This window comes from Benincasa hispida, chromosome 1, assembly GCF_027475165.1.
Source record: "Benincasa hispida cultivar pf3 chromosome 1, pf3_genome.v1.1, whole genome shotgun sequence".
NCBI lineage: Eukaryota > Viridiplantae > Streptophyta > Magnoliopsida > Cucurbitales > Cucurbitaceae > Benincasa > Benincasa hispida.
The window spans coordinates 27,953,566-27,973,155 of record NC_143478.1 but is presented as its reverse complement, the minus strand read 5'-3'; the positions used below and the strand labels follow the sequence as shown (position 1 = coordinate 27,973,155).

Sequence of the window (19,590 nt, the reverse complement as noted above, 5' to 3'; positions counted from 1 at the left end):
TAAATTAAATTTAAATTAAAAATAATTATATAATATTCATTCATTTACCAGATGACCCACAGCTGCTCCCGGACGAGTGACGTAGCGCCTTGTGATATTATTGTACCAATGAATATAGTCTTGAGTGACATCCCTGTCAAACGGTTCAATAGAAATTCTCACTGCAATAAACCTTGCACGATGGTGCCATCGCACTACCAAAGGTGCAACTTTTTCGGACCAATCTCCAGTCCTTAAGTCAATATCATGCAGTAGGGGTTCGGTATTACAAGGCGATGGAACATCCTGCTGAAAACCGAATTGTCTCATCACCTATCAGAAAGATGTCACTCACCAATGTGAAAACATATGAGAGGACTCATCGTCCGCCATATGTTTTGACCATTCGTACAAAAATTGGGCAAAGTATGCATAATAATTTTGTACGGCTCCCAAATAACCTGAAACACAAAATATTATATTGGAGAACATTAAAGACAGATACAATAAAAATATGTATAAAATAATCAATTAGGTTCAGTGTAATGTACCTGATCAGGTTGAAGCAGATCAAACATGTATTTATACTGGCTGACTACATGTGTGGCTGTCCTAGTCACACAAAATTTGTCTCTCCACCTAAATTTTTAAATTTATAATTTAGAATCTAAATTAACTAGATCAGTGATACAAAAATTAAATTGAATTAAAACAACATACCGAGAACCGTAGGCTCGTCCAGCTAACTAAGTGTCATTAACATGTTGTAGCTGTGGAGCTATTGTGGAAATCGATCTCAAGCCCATAGTTCAAAAGTATGAGAGGTTCAGCTATCTCTCGAACCTCAGGTCTTATTGCTTTGCATAATTGTCTATACGACCATGCCAAACATGCTCCACCCCACGAATACCGCCCCGCATCATAAAGGTTAGCTAATAGTGGCAGGAACATGAAGCAAATAAAATGACTTGATTTGTCGGAAAACAGACTTCCACCCATCATTTGTAGTATATATGCTCGAGCATATCTTATGACGGTTTCCTCGTCTACATCATCTTTGAGCTCACGAAATTGTGTTCCTAACCATATCAAACTTAACTCGATCATTTAATTTTGTCGGCAGGTGGGGTTACACCGAGGTACAATTGACAAACTTGTGACCAGTCATCATACATCACTCTGGTGACCGGCTCACCGTCGATAGGTAACCCCAACAACACTTCTATGTCTTGTAGAGTGATAGTGCACTCTCCAACAGACATATAAAATATATGTGTCTCAAGCTTCCATCTCTCGACCAAGGTTGTGATCAGATGTCAGTCCAACTGAATAAATCTCAATCTGACAACCCCATATAATCCAGACGTGCGCAGTAGCGGTAGTATTCGAGGGTGGAGTGGGATAGTGCACTGGAGAACTGCCTCTCGACGACTGCAAGACATTTCTCCAGTGGTACGATCTCGCCATACAACAGATGATCGATGAATGGACTGGTCGTACAAAACATCGGGATCAACAGGTCCTGGGTTTAAAGCCATGATCTGAAAGGAAAAAAATTATATTTATTTCTCAATTAAAGAAATATATTTATTTCTCAATTTAAAAAAATATTATTTTTCAATTAGAAGAACAATGTACAACTTAATTAACTTAATTAAAATAATAATGTACAACTTTATAAATTATAATAAAAAAATTGAATATATAATAAAAGTATCTACACTTAATTAAATATACATGATAAAAGAAGTGTTTATTTCTCAATTAAAAGAATAATGTATAACTTTATAGATTACAATAAAAAAATTGAATATACAATAAATTATTATAAAAAATTTGAATATACAATAAATTATAATAAAAAATTGAATATACAATGAAATGAATATATAATAAAAAAATATTTATTTTTCAATCCCTAACTATCTGGAGTCCGTCTTAGTAACGAATGACACTTCCTTCGATAATGGCCCAATTGATTACAAAATCCACATCGTTGTCAAGTGGCTGGTTCTGTCCAATCCATCTCATTGTGATAACTGTGAACTTTTCGGTCTACCAGGTTTCTCTCAACAACGATCGATTAAGATGTAAGACGGACATATTAGGGTGCATGATCTAGTAATCTTCATGCAGTATAGGTTGAAATTGAGGAGAGTAACATTCAGCATACGTTGACAATTTATAGTAGTCCTCGATAAAGTCTTCGTAGTTCATGTGAAAATGTGAGCAAACGGCCATAAAATACGAGCATGGAATACCGAATGCTTGCCACTTGTTACATGAACAGTACCGCTCGGACCTGTTTAGCCTCAATATTTGAATGTTTCCTCCTTTGGCATTGAGACTATGACGTCGATCTTCACATGAAACACACCTTCATACCGATCGTATGATTGTATTCATATTTACTAGATCTTGCAGCCCATTTATTTATTTTCTCGTGTGCGTACCTGGATTTTTACTCCACTTAGCATTATAAAATATGCTTGAAATAAATTGTTGGTAACACATATATATATATAATATTACTATTATTATTATTATTATCGGGTGTATTTATCTTGACACTCCAATGCATCCCTTATTTCTTCTATTCTTTTCGCGAAATAATTCACGCATTTGAAGAATGTTCAGAGCATTTATAGGCAACATCCGAGCTCATTTGAGGACTCCATTTATGCACTCTGATAGATTTGTCGTCATTCACCCATATCTGAATCCTTCATTATGTGCTTGAGTCCATTGCTCTAAACTAATGTTGTCAAAAAAACTACAACTTCGATTTATTCCTTTGATACATTCAATTGCTTTATTGAACTTTCAAATTTGAAACTGACACCCGGCACGATAAACATAATTTTTCAATGAATTAAATCTGTACTTTTTATTAAAATTGCTGACGATATGTCGTAAGTAGAAACGATGGTGACATTTTGGTCCCTTCCAACCATTTGCTGTATTGTTCACTACTGCGATTATACCAGCCTCTTCATGTGTTACAATTTCTCACAGGTGTTTCAGGAACCATCCTCATGAGTCTGCGGACTCTTCATCAGCAACGACAAATGCAAATGGAAGAAGATGGTCGTTCGAGTCAATTGATGTAGCAATCAGCAATTTTCCTCTATATTTGTCGTACAAGTGTGTACCATCTATCTGAATTATTGGCCGACACTTATTAAAGTCTTCTATACAAGGACCAAATGCCCAAAATACATAAGTTGGGATAACATGGCCTTCAGTAAGCGTTTCTTTCATTCTCTACTCTACAATTGCTCTGGGATTGGTTTGTTTAACCATATACAACCACCTGGGTAACAATTTGTAAGACTCATCCCAATCACCGAACACTTTAGCCAACGCTTTTCTTTTGACCTCCCATACCCTATGGTAAGGAACATGATACATAAACTTTAATTTGATGTCGAACTGCAGTTGTGTCACACTGATAGATGGTTTTTCTCTTACGGCATCATAGAACTCTAGTGCAATCGTTGATGAATCAAATTGCACATAACTTTGACTTAGTTCTGAATAAAAACATGTATGTTGCTCATCGTACTTAGTGTTTCAAACAAACCATGCGATTTTTTCTTTATTGCACAAAGTCTCCACTTGCAACCTTCCTCCCATTTCTTACACCGAATTGTCCAAATCGTCGGTGTCGATTCAACAACCTCATATGGTGCGTGACATTTTATTGCAAAACATTTGACCGCGTATTGTAGCATTTATTTGTCTTGACAAATCATCCCTTTATACAATTGAGTATTGTCAACGTCCACAGGGCTACAATTGGGTCATGTTCTCGAATGCTATCCAGTACATTCATATCCAAATCATTGAATGTATCTGAAAGTATCTCATGTTCACGACCATCGAAATCCAACTCTTCAAATTCATCATTCGTTCAGTTCTGAAGTCTCTATACAGGTTGTTAGCCGCCATATCTTCATTATCACATGGCGATGCAACTGACTCCGAATCAAGATCAATACGTTCAGTTGGATCTTTCAAACTAGCTAAATAATGTATTCAAGTTTATATCCACCCGTATCCTATTTACATTTACATACAAATGCACTAAATTTGGTAATGGCATTACGATTGAGAACATCAAGTTCATAGTTTATGCATTCGAAATAGGAATGGCATAAACCTTATTGATCCCATGCACAATAATTTTGTATTATACTTTTTATAAGTATATTAAAAAATCACAATAATTTTGTATTAAACTAAAAATATTAAACTTTATAATTTATAAACATCAATTTTTTAAGTTTTATGAACATCAACTTTTTAAACATAATAATAAATTAAACTTTTTATAAATATTTTTAAACAGAACAACAAATTAAACTTTTCAAATTACAATGAGGTAAACTTTTTAAAACTATTTTTTCAAATTTAATACAAAATAAAAAATTAAATTAAATTAAACTTTTTCAAACTATTTTAAACTATATTTTCAAAGTTAATACTAGAAAAATCAAATATCGTAAAAAATGTATTAAAAAAAATACAATATTTTTATATTAAACTAAAAACACTAAAACGTTTAAACTATAAACATAACAATAAACTAAACATTTTAACACTATAAACATCGAAGTTAATACTAAAGAAATCAAATATCATAAGAATAAACTAAACTTTCCAAACTATACTAAACTTGTTAACTATCACAATAATTTTGTATTAAACTATAAATATCAACTTTTTAAACATAACAATAAACTATACTTTTTAAACTATACTAAACTTATTAACTAAAAAACAATACTAAAATATAGAATATCATTAAAAAAAAGGACAAAAAAATAAAATTACTTATTGATCTTCAATTAAAAAATAATATTAAAAAATTAACATTATCATGGTAGACATCAATATAAGGAATAAAAATGATATATTTAGCATAAATAAATATTAAAAACAAAAAACTACTAATAAATAAAAGTTAAGGTTCAACTCACAAATTCGACGATAATTCTTTTTTTTCCTTCAAAGTGACAACGTTCACCATTTTTTCCTGTTATTTGTTATCTAGCAACAACTACAAAAAATTAAAAAAAAAAAAAAAAGAATCTATAAAAAAATAATAATATAAGAACAAAAATAAAATTTATAATTATTCTTAAAAAAATAAAATTTTAGTAAAGTAACGAACCAGTATAGTTTGTGATCAAAGGAGAAGTGTGGGAACAATTTGTATCAAACGAAATAGAAGAATAGAAATGGAAATAGAACACAGTGAGTTAAAAAATGGGAGGAGAGGGACTAATAGAAGAAGGAAAATGGAAAGGAAAAGCAGTGAGTTAAAAAATGAGAGGAGAGGGATTTAGTAGAGGAAGAAGGCAGAGGATTTCGAAAATGAGATGGCAAAGGCAAAGACGAAAATGTGATCTGAGAATGGTTGGGGGTTGTTTAAAAACACATAGGTCGAGTGTTGAACACTCGACCCATGGGAGTTGAAATTAAAAGCGGTGGTTGGGGAGGCACGACCACTCGACCCATGGGAGTTGAAATTAAAAGCGGTGGTTGGGGAGGCACGACAGCATGACAGACTTATTAAAGCTGCCCATATTCGGTCAGCAGCGCAGCAGCGGCAGATGATAGGACGACTCAGCTTGTCGAGGGTTGAACTTTCGACTTATGTAGGTCGAATGTTCAACATTCGACAAGTCTCCAAGCAAAGCGTCGTCGAGTTCTCAACCCTCGACATCCACCTTCGTCGAATTCTCAACCATCGACATCTAGCCTCGAACAAACAAAACTACCCCAAATCTCTAATTAGTTTTAAAACAATCATATTTTTCTAAAAAGTATTCAAATAAAAGATCCGATTTAAAATGTCTCTCAATAAATAAATTTGTTATAAATAAAATAATTACTAAATAGTTTAGGTAGCAAGATGACTTGAAAAATAATATATATCTTTAATATTTCCCCCCTCTCTCCTCTTTCCTCTTTTTCCCTCTCTCCCTTCTCTTGTCCTTTCTCCTCCATCCCTTCAATCTTTAGAGAGAACTTAAGAAACCCAACTTCTCCTAACTACACCAATTTTCCATACAGAAAATTAGCTTAAAGTGCAGCTAGAAAGAGGGACAATAGCACAAAACCATACAAGGTTAAGACAGAAGTGCTTGATTGAAGGAAAACAATCTGAAATTAGAACACTGAAACTCCGTAAACGTGTCTTAGATAAAAAAAATTGCACCCTGAGTTTAAAACTGTGCTTGACTGAGTTTAAACCCCATAAACTAAAGTTTTAAAAAAATTGCACAAACCCAAAACAATTTTATGAGCAAAAAAATAAATGAACAGAACAGACCACGTGATTATAAAACAGATTTTCCTATCGCCCAAACCTTTGAGACAGGTGCAACCTTTGGGGCTCACAAGGAAGACATGGTGGAGTCAAGTCTAATTTTCTTTATGGAAAATGAGTGTGGTTGTGCGAAGTTGGAACCTTTTTAGTTCTTTCGAAATTTCGGCAATGGAGATGAAGGAGAAAGAACAAAAGTGGCGAAAGAAGAGAGGGGAGGAAAATATTTAAAATATATTTTTCTTTGCCAAGTCATCTGGTCACATAAGCTATTTAGTAATTTCTCTATTTAAATTTAATGAATTTATTTGTTGATGGACTTTTTAAACCTATTTTTGAAAACCCATATACTAAATTGACTAATTTAAGTAAAGGAGTTTAATTAATTATTGAAGTAGTTTCCATCTACATGTCTATAAAATTCCTTTTGTAGCTTAACGAGGATTTATGATAATCAATTTTAGACTAATTTAAATTGTTCAGATTAAACGAGAGAATTAATAACTATATGTGATATAATTAATTCAACTTAATTATATATGATATAATTAATATGATGTATTTGATACATAATATAAAGTTTATTTAAGAGAAAGTAAATATTTGAATATGATTCAAATATTAATTATGTGGATTGGATTCATATAATTAAATTTAGTATAAAATAGGATTTATATTAAATATCATGCATTGATGAGAGAATTAAAACTGTAAATTATATTGTATTTGATACAATATAAAAACTATAGGTTATGTGTTATATATGACATAACATATAGTTATATACATAAATAATAAGTTAGTTATTATTATATATATTGTAGGATTGTATCAGCAACAATGATCATCTAAGCATTCAAATTCACCAATCTTGGCAAAATATACAGCATGTTCTTGCAGAAAACAAGTGAGTTTCAAGACATACCTCTTGTAGAACTTCTTCAAAACTCATTCTCCAGTTGCTATCTTCTCTAAATCTTGTTGTAGATCACCTCAAGATCTTCCCCACTATTCTCTCAGTGCTCTAGATTGAGTTGTGTGACTCAAAACAAGCTTGATTCAAGGGATGAAGGAGAAAAGCTCACTGCAACAACCTTGTTGAAGAACCTTTCTTCAAACTGAAATTTCTCTAAAATTCTCTATAGATTGCATGCCCGATTTTCACTCCAATCTCTTCACTATATTACACATCAACATGCAAAGGAGAGAGTTGCATGAGTTGCAGCTCATGCTTGGAGAAGATAATGTCAAGAGAATGCTTCATGTGTGAGCAAGTGAAGAAATGGATAATGGAAAATCAATATTTTCCATTTTAGTGTTTTGTTTTCTAATTTTCTAATTTTATCATAAAATCAAAAATTGATTTAAAAAAATCTATTTTGATTTTTAAAAAATGAAAAATTAATTAATTTCATAAATTAATTATTAAATAAAACTTAATATCAAATATTAAATTAATTTTAACAAGTATTCATCTTTATATATTTAAATCATATTTAAATATATAAATTCTCCTATATCGTTTAATTCTTAAATTAAACATGTAATTGTATCTCATATAATTACTGTTTTCCTTAATTCTAATTTGAATGATTCAAATTAACTTATCACACTATTCTAGAGCTAGTCCGTTACGAGCTAATAGGGGGACCTCGCAGACCTACAGATCATGAGCTCCAACGATTTGAGATTAATTGGCTAAACTCATTAGACCAGATTAATCCTCATTCGTTAACTAATGGGTCACTCCACTAAAGCCCATAGTTGCACTCCCCTCACTGTAGATATGTTATGTTCACATGATTTAATCGTAATCAGTAAGTCGACTCTTCACAGGTTGTTCGTAATAGCGGCTGGATCAAATATCTGTTTTACCTCGATATTACATCATATTCCTCAAGTCCCTACTGATCCTCTAATGAACAACTGGTTTGCGATCCAATCACTAAACCAAACTCTCTCAGCCCAGTTAGAGGGTGGGGCCCTTTGTTCAAAATCTGGATTCAGTACTTGAGAGAACAACATTTCTCCAATCCCTAAATTGGGTAGGCGTGAACTTCATCTTGCACCCTATGTCCCCAACTATCTATTCGGTCTTACCCCTGAAATAGGAGTCTTATCGAGCCGGCGATGTTGAGTCAACTCTCACTTATGCAAATCTAAAGACAATCCCGAATAAATAGGAGTTCATAGTTAGCTCAGGATTAAGATCGAGTGACCTAGGTCATCTAGGTGAAATAGTCAGTCTTATACAGTAAACAGTGTTATAAAGTAAGAGTGACTTATTTCTTGGTCCTGATCTTATGCAAACTCATTGTATAGGACGCCCCCACTCCTCATGTCATAACATGTACAGATTAGGATCATTAGCACTTTATAACTCTTTGTAACAACTACAGAGTAGGCCGCATCCAATAGTGTTATCAGAATAAGGTACCCAACCTTATTCATGTACCATAGATCATTTTGACTATTTACTTGAACCTGATATACTCTTATGTCTCCACATAAAGTTCAAGTACTTATACAATAGTCGTGAGTCTTAGTTTATTGGATTTAGACCAATTTATGAAATCAATAACAAGTATATTGATTATAGGAAATGTTTATTGTTTTACAAACTGCGAGTTTTTAGAACATAAAACCCAACATATATATATATAATAATTTAATTTTAATTTGACAGGGGGGAAATAACTTCCCTCCCCTTAATTCTCTCTTGCTTGATCAGGGATTTTTTTTTTGTGAGATATTCTTCTTCACAGAAGAATGGTGAAAGAACAAGACAATTATATGATTTTTACCATCTCTTTGTAATTGACCAAAGACTTCTCTTCTCCTCTCAATCTCTCTCCCTCTTTCAAAATCACAAAGGTCACACCTCCTGTGATTCTCAGCCTCTACAGAGAATACAGAGGTCTCACTTGTGGTGGTGCCCTTCTTGGATTATCGTTCGTGGTTGATCATTTTTTAGAGTGGATTTTGTGAAGGCTTTGATTATTCAAGGGTAAGTCTTCTCTAACCTTAATTATATTTTTTTTTTCCTTCTCAAGCATGTTGTAAATTTTCGTGTTAATGCATAATTATATTTTGGTTTCGTAAAATTCTCGATTATGTGAAAAAATAAAAATTGGGGTGATCCCCGCTTTCGCAATGGAACTTCATTGTTCCTTCAATTTTTACTTATGATACAATAATTTTTACATATTTTTATTTTTATTTAATGACTGTTTTGGTTAATTTATTAGACAACAACCCCTAAAAATAATTGTTTAGCACTTTGGAAGAAAATTTATATAATATAAATTGAAGTTGAGTTATTAACTTTAATTCAATATATAAAAATAATTAAATAAAATTTTTACATATTAACAAATTACTTATTTTTAGAACAAACTGTGAAACCCGGATCCTACTTTCTCTATTTAAATATGTTTATGTTTAGATTAGTAAAATGACAGGTTTAATATTTGAGTTAAGGTGGAATTGTAGGGAGATGGGTAAAGGATAATAAAATGAAGAAGAAATTTTGGCTAAGTGTTGGCCATGAAAATGGTGGTCGAACATCGCGTAAAAGTCATGCATGAATAAGGAAAGGATCGTGCCTCGAGTATGCATGAGGGAGGAAAGGATCGTGCACCGAGTATGCATGAGCATCGAGTAAAAGGCATGCGTGAGCAAGGAAGGGATCGAGCATCGAGTACCATCGAGTAATTACCAAAAACTATCGAGTAAATGTCATTGAGAATCAAGCAAATGCCATCAAGCATCGAGTTTGCATGAACGATCAGCCTTAAGCACCGTTTAGGAAGGCCAGTTGTGTCGGTTTAGTGAAATTAGTTCACTAAGTGGTTGTTGTGGCAACCTATTGAGGATGAATGGCTGGTAGATTCAAGTATAAAAGGGGAAAGTTGACTTAAAAAAGTTGTTTTGAGCAAACTACTCAAGCATTTGAAGAGATTCTAAAGCCATCTGAAAGCTAAAGAAGTCTAGTTGATGGTGGAGAGCTATCAGAAGAAGAAACCATTAGGAACTTGCTTTAAATTTGAATAAAGTACAAGAATGTTAAGCTCTTAGGTAATCCAGGGCCAGTGCTAGAATTTTAAAGATTTCGAACAAACTACGAAAAATTCTAAGCTCAAATTTTGAGGTAAGTATCTTAAGACATTTTTTAGCAAGTTTGTAGAAGGAAAATTCTTGAGAAAAGGTCTATAAATGGAGTTATTTAAATTATACTTTGAATGTGGAATTCTTTGAACAAGCAAGTAGTTTCTTGAGTTGAACAAAGTAACAGCTCGAGGTTGAACGCATGCGTTCAAACAGAAGCAAGCCTCAACGTGCGTCGGGGCTATGCGTGGGGCTGTGTAGGCAATCATAGGTGTCTTAGACACCAAGGGAAGGTGTATATGTTGATGTGCATCGAGTTGGGCGATTGGTGCAAGGGTTAGCCTATACATTGGGCCATGCACTAGGGTGTGTGGGCATTTACTGAAGACTTGAATGTATAGGAGTAGTTCGTGCATTGAGTTGTGACTGAAAGAACGCCTAGGCTATATGTTTGAAGCATGGTATGCGGTGGTGATGTGTGAAGATTGCCGCCTAGCCAAGCCTGACTTCTAAAAATATTCTAAGTGTTCAATGCCTATGAGGGTTGGTGCTGGAAGGTAAGGTCATTATGTGAAGAAGATTATGAGTTTAAGTATGAAGGTTAGTCTCAAAAGGGAGATCATAGCTAGTAACTAAAATATGTTGTTATGTTCTCAGGGTTGACATCAATAGAAGAAGCTTATCAACCCTAGGAGGATTGACCAAGGCTGTGAGTGACTATAAACGTTTTATAAATGTTTTGAATATTTTAATTAAAATTTACTCTCGTGCTAGCTTATTCTAAAGCAAGTTTTCTAAGCAAACCAAGTTTAGAAAGAATGGCAACACATGCTAGTTTTAAAGAGAGAATTTCTAACATATGTTTAAAGTAGTGATGTACTAGGTGAGTTGAGACATGTGTTAGTAATGTGCTATGATACATGACTTCAATAAGTTTGTTAATGGAATTATTTACTTAAAAGTTATGAAGAGCTCGATGCATCTAGGTTATAAAAAGTACGAATTCAATTAATGAGCTTTTAATGTTTATGAGCATGCGTTAGGAGCAAAGTTCTCATGAATGCTATATCTATGACACCATGTTTTCAGTAAGCCTTTCTATAAAAGTATTTTCTCATAAATGTACGAGTAGCTCAATATTGAAGTACCATGAGAAGGTATCTGAGCTTAGTTTTAGTTATGTTTCTTGATGTCAGGATCCAGGTTAGCTATATGTGCACGTATGTCAAGTATAAAGGTTTAGGATAGAGGGCTGAGCAAAAGAGTCTCTCCTTCAAGAGAAGATCAACATGGAGAGCTGAGCAAAAGGGTCTCTCCCTCATATGAAGATTAGTGAATAAGTGCTGGCAAAAGGGTTCACACCTTAGCCTAGGTTATAATGAGAGTTGGACAAAAGGGTTCCCTCTTTCAACCTAGTATTAGTTCAGTTATGTTTTCAGGTATGAAATATTTTAAAAAGTTTTATGTAAAGGCCAGGTTTATGGTTGGGAATCGAACAAAAGGGTTCTTTCTCAACTGAGGATCAGACCAGCTATGTTTAAGAAATATTATGTTTTTAAAAGTTATGCATGAATGTTTGCTTGGCCAGTTTTTGGTTTTAGTTTCAGTTTCCAGTTCAAGCATGAGATTTATGTTTTAATTAAAGTCACTCATTGGGTTAGTAACTCACCCCATTTTTTTTAAATGTTTTCCTTTCCAAGTAGCAGTCATCTCCCCATAAGTTGACTGTGTTGTTACTCTACCACTTAAAGATTAATTGAAGGAAACTTAGGTGGTTACTTTGTAAATATTTGTTCATATGTGTTGCATATTAAGGATTAGTTCTAAGTCTATGAGACCCACTAAACCTTGCTTCTATATGTACATACAGTAAATTACTATGAATGGTACACTAAGGTTATCTGAAATTTCGAAGTACAGTTAGTTCTTGATTGACATTTGTGATGTTCAGGGTTCCTAAACAGGTCAGCTAGGTAGTAAGTGTCACATAAGGGTTGGTAACTGTTGCAGTCACATTTCCTTCTATGTTAAGAAGGTAAACTGGGAGGGGGTTTGACACAAACATTTAAATAAATGACCCGACTAAACCAAACCAACCCAACTCAAATGTAAGCTCCGTTGTCGACCTCAACCTTTAACAATGGTGTTGTCGTGAATAAAACCACTGTCTCTGTATCTATCATCCCAACCATAACTTCCTCCATTCTACTACTTAAAATGTGATTGATCTATTTTCACTCTTCACTCTAAAATTTTCAAACTAATTAAAAAAATTGATATTTGATTGTATAGAATTTTCAAACTAATTAAAAAATAAAAATGTAAAAATGTTAAATAAGTTGAAAAAAGATTAAAAAATCAAAACAAATCAATAACATGATATTTTTTAAAAAATATGGTTTTATGATTTAAACCAACGGAGATATTTTGGAAGAAATTAAAAATGTATGGTAAAAAAAACGTGCAAAGGGAAAAAAAATAGTTATACTTTAATTTAGATGAGGGTTTTGTAGTCATAAAAGGTATTTTGAAAGTTTTTGGATACTTCCAATGAGATATTTACATGACCTCCAAATACATTATAATTAATCTCCAAACTACGCCCGACAAATACACTAAACTTAAAAACAAATATACTGTAATTGAAAATCAATTAACCAAACCATATAAATAACTTTGGACTTACCTAAAATTCTGTAACAATACTTTTTCTTGTCTATACCCAAAATATCAGTTTAAAAAGTGAGGGCTGGACTGATAAAAACTTTATCTAAATAATTGCATTCACGAAGAAAGGAACCAATTTAAATTGGTGTATCGAAATTCCAATTAAAAATCGTCATTTGAAATTACTAACCAATTATGATGTGATGTTGATGTCAATGGTGGATATCTCATGAATAAAAGAGAACAAACAATATTCGACGATGGTACATCATTCCTTGATCGAATTTGTCAATGTGGGTTTAAGACCAAGGCAATCTGGTTAATACCAACACCGTCGATATGCTTGGCGTACCTTTTTACAATGGCTCGATAGGAATCAATTTGGAAAGAAGAGACTTTATGACTTAAATTCTGGGTCGATGGTCGATTAAGTTGAGCCTTTCATCTATGCATTAGTGGATTTGATCGATTAAGTCATGCCTCCTTAGTAGACTTGTTGTCGATTGAGAACAAAAAAATAAAATCAGTAAAAAAAGATGAAAATAGAAAAAATAGATAAAATAGATAAAATAAATTTTGAAACTGAAGATAAAATCAAATATGATATTTGAAAAAAAAAATTACATTCAATTTTTAAAATTAAGTGTAGGGAGATAATTTAGTAAAAAATTAGGTTTCATGCTAAAAAATCTACAAAGAGTAGAATTAGTTGCAATGTAACATAAAATCCAAGTGAGGACATTTTAAGGGTTAAAGAAAAGTGGGAACATGTGTGAGAGTGTATTTGTTACAAATTTGATTAAATTTCTATTTTGCTATTATTCCAAACAAAAATTTTAAAACAAAAAATAATATAATTCGAAATTTTAAGATAAGACAAATTAATAAGAATGGGATGTTTTTATGATATTTCACGTTTAAAACAAATTTATAATAAATATAATCATAAAAAAATTTTAAAACGTATGGTTTAGTTCAAATATAAATCTAAAAAGTTAGTTAGGAAAACTAATATAATATAAGATTTGAAAATCCAAAATAAAATAATCATATAAACAATTTTAAAAACATATGATTTTGTTAGATTAAAGAGAAGTCCATTTAGGAAAGGATTTAAAAAAATTATAAGCATCTTTTAAAGATAGATGATCGGTGAGATACAGATTTCAATTATTTTCAAATTAAATCACAAAGTTTATGCCAGATTTTTCGCACGAAAAGAGACACTTAGTTCCTGGTAAAAATCTCAAAGGAAACCAATAAAGTTCGCATTATAAATTTGATAAATCAATTACAATGTAATTAGGAAAGATGCATAATTAATTACGGTGTTGTTAAAAAGGTTGGCGGGGGTATTTTAAGATTAATCGAAAACCGACCCACTGTGTATCACGCAATTTGTTATATTTCAAAAGACTTCTGTGGTTTGTTATATCTCCAAATGATGGTATAATTTACTGTTATATCTAAATATTCCTATTCAATAAAGGTTATTTTGGTTGAAGAAATTTACAACCCGAACAATTAGATTTGTCTAAAAAGTATTTCAACCCGAGCCAACTCAATCCACGAACACCTTTAAGTTTAATCACGTTGTTATGCAACAATTTTTAGGAAATTTGAATTGTTGATCCATTCTTGAGACCTAAAATGTTAAATGACTCATTTTTTTAAAAAATGCAAATAACATTCTACTGATGTCATGGTTGAGTGAAGTTACAGATTTGTCATTTCTTTTTTATCTTTCCTTCTTCTTCTCTCGCATTCTCCTCCATCTGTATTTCTTCAAGCTACTCAAGTAGCTTCCTCCGACTGCGCCGGGACATTAATGTTAGATCCATAAAAATCATGCTCACTCAAGTTCTCTCGATGAATAACATGGAAAAGCTGAAAAAATGAAATTTGAAAGAATCCCACAAATGAGCAAGGAAGGAAACAAAATTGGGTCAAGCTGAACAAACTCAAGAAAGCCAAAAATCCCAGAACAGAGCAATGTCTCAACACAAAAAAGAAACCCAAAAACAGAGGAAAGAGTTGAGAGCACGAGAGAGAGGAGAGCGAGAAAGAGGACAATGAGAGAGAAGGTGTGCGAGATAGAGATGAGAGCGAGAGAGAGTATGTGCGGTAGAGAGAAGAGAGCGAGAGATAGAGGACAACGAGAGAGAGATAGCATGTAGGGGAGAGAGAAGAGAGCATCCAAGAGAAAGAATGACAATTATCAATGTAATGCCACATTCTCATAGCCAAATTATTTCAGAATTTTCATAATTTCGTATTTTCACTTTTCTTTATTTTATATTTTTCTTTTCTTTATTTATTTATTATTATATAATATAATTTAGTAGTATTTAGGTTCATTGTACCTCATTTTGCTCATCAATTTCACAACATAAATGTGGTATAATGATTAAGAAAACAACATTATCATATATAAAAAAAAGAAAAGAAAAAGAAAAAGAAAAATAAGAAAATAAAGATTTGTTTTATAGGATATTTGAACTCGGGTGTCGAGAAAACAAAGTGAATTTTTTTTATAAATTTATTTCCTTGTTGAATTAAAATTATACAATTACTCAATTCATCAATTATTTAATATTATATTAATTATAGTATTCTTTATATGGCAAAGTGATACTATTAATATTAAAGATTGAAAATTTAAAACAGGATAAAAAAGGAAAATGGAAAAAATAAAAAATAAATGACTGGAGTTGTTCGAAACCAAGTGGGGTTGGGAAAAAATGCATGGCATTACACTATTCTAAATTCATTGTTCAATAGTATGCGATTTATTTATATAAAAACATATTCTAATAAAAACAAAAATACCATACTCTTACTAAATAGTTTTACAAGTACCCTTTTTAACTTTTTGTTTTTCTAGAAACAATAACTTTGTGATTCCTAAATTTTGGCTCTACTTTCTATTTTGTCCCAAAATTTTAAAATGTTATACATTTAATCCTTAAGTTGTGAGTTTTATTTCAATTTAGTCTCTAAATTTCAAAATATTATAATTTTATTCTTGAGATTTGAATTTTTTTCCAATTTAGTATATATATTTTTAACATTAATTTTTCATTAAATACTCACTTTCAATCATTGACGTTAATTCATATTCATTAATTAAAAATAATTAGAAGTGAAATTTTAAATTTAATTTTAAAAGTGATAAAAATAATAAAACTTAATTAATTATAATTATTTTAACGAATTCATTAACATAAATTATCTCCAAAAAACGAAAACGGAGTATTTAGTGAAAAATTAAGATTAAAAGTATAAATCTCAAATGTCAGGAGTGAAATCATACCATTTTGAAAGTTATGGATTAAATTAAAACCAAATTTAAAATTTAAAGATAAAATATATAATATTTTAAAATTTATGATCCAAATTAAAACTAAAGGCATAACGTATTTTGTCCTTTTTTTTCTTTTCTTTTTAAACCACCCAAGTTTGCTAATTGATCCCCAAAACTCGCTCCCTCCTCCAAAGACGTACGTGTCCGCCGCAGGCGACTGTGAAGACACGTTGACATAGAACAATCACCCCATTTTCCACCTATAAAAACACCTCTCCCTATATCTCAAAATCAATGAACTCCATTCCTACAATTCTTCTCTCTTTTTTTTTTTTTTATATGCATGCTTTCGAGGTTCTGTTCCTACTCTGTGAATCGACCTCCTCTTTCTTCTTTGTTGGGTGGGTTTTGGAGCGCTGACTTTATACGTCGCTGTAGAATTAATAATAGTTCCATTAAGCGTAGTTGGGTAAGAAATATGGCATCTGAAGGCCAACAGTTTCCTTCACAGAAGCAACAAGCTCAACCTGGTAAACAGCACGCCATGGACCCGACTCCACACTTTACTTCGCCAGATTATAAGCCTGCCAATAAGCTTCAGGCATCTTTTCTCCTTCTTATTTATTTCTTTTCCCTTATTACTTCACTCTTCTTAATATCATACTTGTCTTTAAAGCCTTGTTTGGGTTGGGCGATCATTAGGCATTTGCATACTTATAGTTTTGGTTTTAATTTTCTATTTATTAGAGAATTTTATGTTTTCACACATTCACTTAATTTACGCATAGTGCCGAAATATTTGTTTGGTAGACAATTTTGATTTTTTTTCTTTTCAAGATAATCGTTGCATAATTTTTTTAGCCTAAATCTGCAATAAACATATACCTAAAAACATGAATACACTGTTTTCGTTGATTCACTTCATTTTTTAAACTGAAATTTAAGCCTTTTCGTCTTTTCGTCTTTTTTTTTTAACCCATGATTTGCATCCTTTTCCTGCATGATACTTGAATTTTTAATCAAATTAAAAAAAATAAAACAAGTTTTTAAAAGTTATTTTTTAGTTTTGGCTTGATTTTACGCTTAATTTTTTAAAAAAAACAAAAAACCAAAACGGACTAAATTACTTGTTCAAGGTTCAATCTCTGCCTCTCTGCCTACCAACCATCTATAAATATGGTATAAAAAGGAGCAGTTTTATTATTATTTTTTTTGTAAGACGACAAAAGTCAACATCTAACGAAGAAAAAAAATGTGTAGAAAACAAAACACAATATACAAAATTTAATTACGAAACGAAATAATCCATGAAAATGAAAAATGGAAAAAATGGGTGCAGGGGAAGGTGGCGTTGGTGACGGGCGGGGACTCGGGCATAGGGCGGGCAGTGTGTTACTGTTTCGCTTTAGAGGGCGCAACCGTGGCCTTCACCTATGTCAAGGCCCAGGAGGACAGAGACGCCAACGACACCATTGAAATGATAAAGAAAGCCAAATCCAGCGCAGCCAAGGACCCATTAGCCATAGCCGCGGACTTGGGTTTCGATGAAAACTGCAAGAGGGTGGTCGATGAAGTGGTCAAAGCCTATGGTCGCATCGACATTTTGATTAACAACGCCGCCGAGCAGTACAAATCCACCTCAGTTGAAGACATCGACGAGGACAGACTCCTCAGTGTGTTTCGAACCAACATTTTCTCCTATTTCTTCACCACCAGGTAAATTAATTAGTAATTACAACACAATTGGCTCTACAAATGGGGATTCAACAATGGGTGTTTTGAGTTTTATGTTAGGCATGCATTGAAGCATATGAAGGAAGGGAGCTCTATAATCAACACGACCTCAGTGAACGCCTATAAAGGCAATGCTAAACTGCTTGATTACACCGCCACCAAAGGGGCGATTGTGGCGTTTACCAGAGGCTTGGCGCTGCAGCTAGCCACCAAAGGCATGAGGGTTAACGGCGTGGCACCGGGTCCGATATGGACCCCGTTGATTCCTGCCTCATTTGATGAGGAGGAGACGGCTAATTTTGGGTCTCAGGTGCCAATGAAGCGAGCTGGGCAACCCATTGAAGTGGCTCCCTCATATGTCTTCCTTGCCTGTAATGTTGATTCCTCCTATATTACTGGCCAAGTCCTCCACCCTAATGGTATACTTTTCATCTAAAACTGTTTTTGTTTTGTTATTATTATTTATGTCTTATGGAATTTGTTTCTTTTCTTTCTTCAGGTGGGACTGTAGTGAATGCTTGAGGAGGTCTGTTATGTGGGCTTTCATGGAAAGGAGTTTAAGAGCTGGAGAAGAACGATATAGTTGTATGGAATTTTGTTAGTAGTCTGGGAAAGAAGATGTAAATAATGTAAAATATCTGAACCTCAAATAAAATTTTCCTTTCAAAAACTTAAGAGGGTCCTAGTTTTATAGTACTTTAAATTTTCTATCTAAGGCATGTCGAGACATTTTTTTTCACATATGCATCAGACACAACAGATGTATTAGACAACTGAATTAGTAATTTTATTACTTTATGCCTCATGTTTCTTCTAAAAACAACTTATAGTGAAGGAATATGTAATGGCATTATAGCTTATAGCCTAGGATAGCATCATGATGTTTGATTGTCCTTTCTGATACACCAGCAACTAAAGCCTTTGTGTTTCTTTCTTTCTACTTTTTGTATTGGTTATTAGCATTTTCATTGGTTGGTTGGACTTGATAAGGGTTAAGCTGCCTGACTTGAATTTGATCATGATGCCTGGCACAAGAGTCTCTACTTAGGAAGAGATGGAAAATCCTGTTGCAGGTTGGAGTTGTAACAAATTTTATCATGTTGTATATGCTTCATTCATTTCCATTTTTGTACGTTGCCTAAACAAATTGCTCATACATCTTTATAATTGTTTCTTCTTTAACATTGGGATGAAATCATGGATATGAGACCATATTCCCACTAATCACATAGGGAAATTTAAGGAAATTTTTTCTCTTGACCTAGTTATTTAGGTCACGTTTACCGATCTTATGATTTTTTTTTTAAAAAAATTGACTATATTATGTTTACAAATTAATTACATTTACGATTATCATTATTGTCACACCTTTTATTAGACTACCATATCTAAAAAGAGATGTGAAGATAGTAGATGTCAATCTTATCGATACGTAACCTGTTTCCTTGCTCTTATGCCATTTGAT

At 32.6% G+C, this 19,590-nt stretch overlaps 1 protein-coding gene across 1 annotated transcript; it reads left to right on the top strand.

Moving 5' to 3' along the window:
* The first annotated feature begins 16,637 nt into the window (after positions 1-16,637).
* On the top strand, positions 16,638-18,930 carry LOC120088186 (NADPH-dependent aldehyde reductase 1, chloroplastic-like). Its single transcript, XM_039045305.2, has 4 exons — positions 16,638-16,992; positions 17,731-18,107; positions 18,186-18,544; positions 18,625-18,930. Exons 1-4 carry the CDS (start codon positions 16,735-16,737, stop codon positions 18,645-18,647), a joined length of 1,017 nt encoding a protein of 338 aa, XP_038901233.1. The 5' UTR covers positions 16,638-16,734; the 3' UTR covers positions 18,648-18,930.
* The last annotated feature ends 660 nt before the right edge of the window (positions 18,931-19,590 follow it).

What these genes read in the sequence shown, in the direction of transcription:
- LOC120088186 (XM_039045305.2), top strand. Translation starts at nt 16,735, where the DNA reads ATGCTTTCGAGGTTCTGTTCCTACTCTGTGAATCGACCTCCTCTTTCT. An exon ending in AGCCTGCCAATAAGCTTCAG is followed by an intron (nt 16,993 to 17,730) that starts GCATCTTTTCTC and finishes AAATGGGTGCAG; the next exon opens with GGGAAGGTGGCGTTGGTGAC. An exon ending in TCCTATTTCTTCACCACCAG is followed by an intron (nt 18,108 to 18,185) that starts GTAAATTAATTA and finishes GTTTTATGTTAG; the next exon opens with GCATGCATTGAAGCATATGA.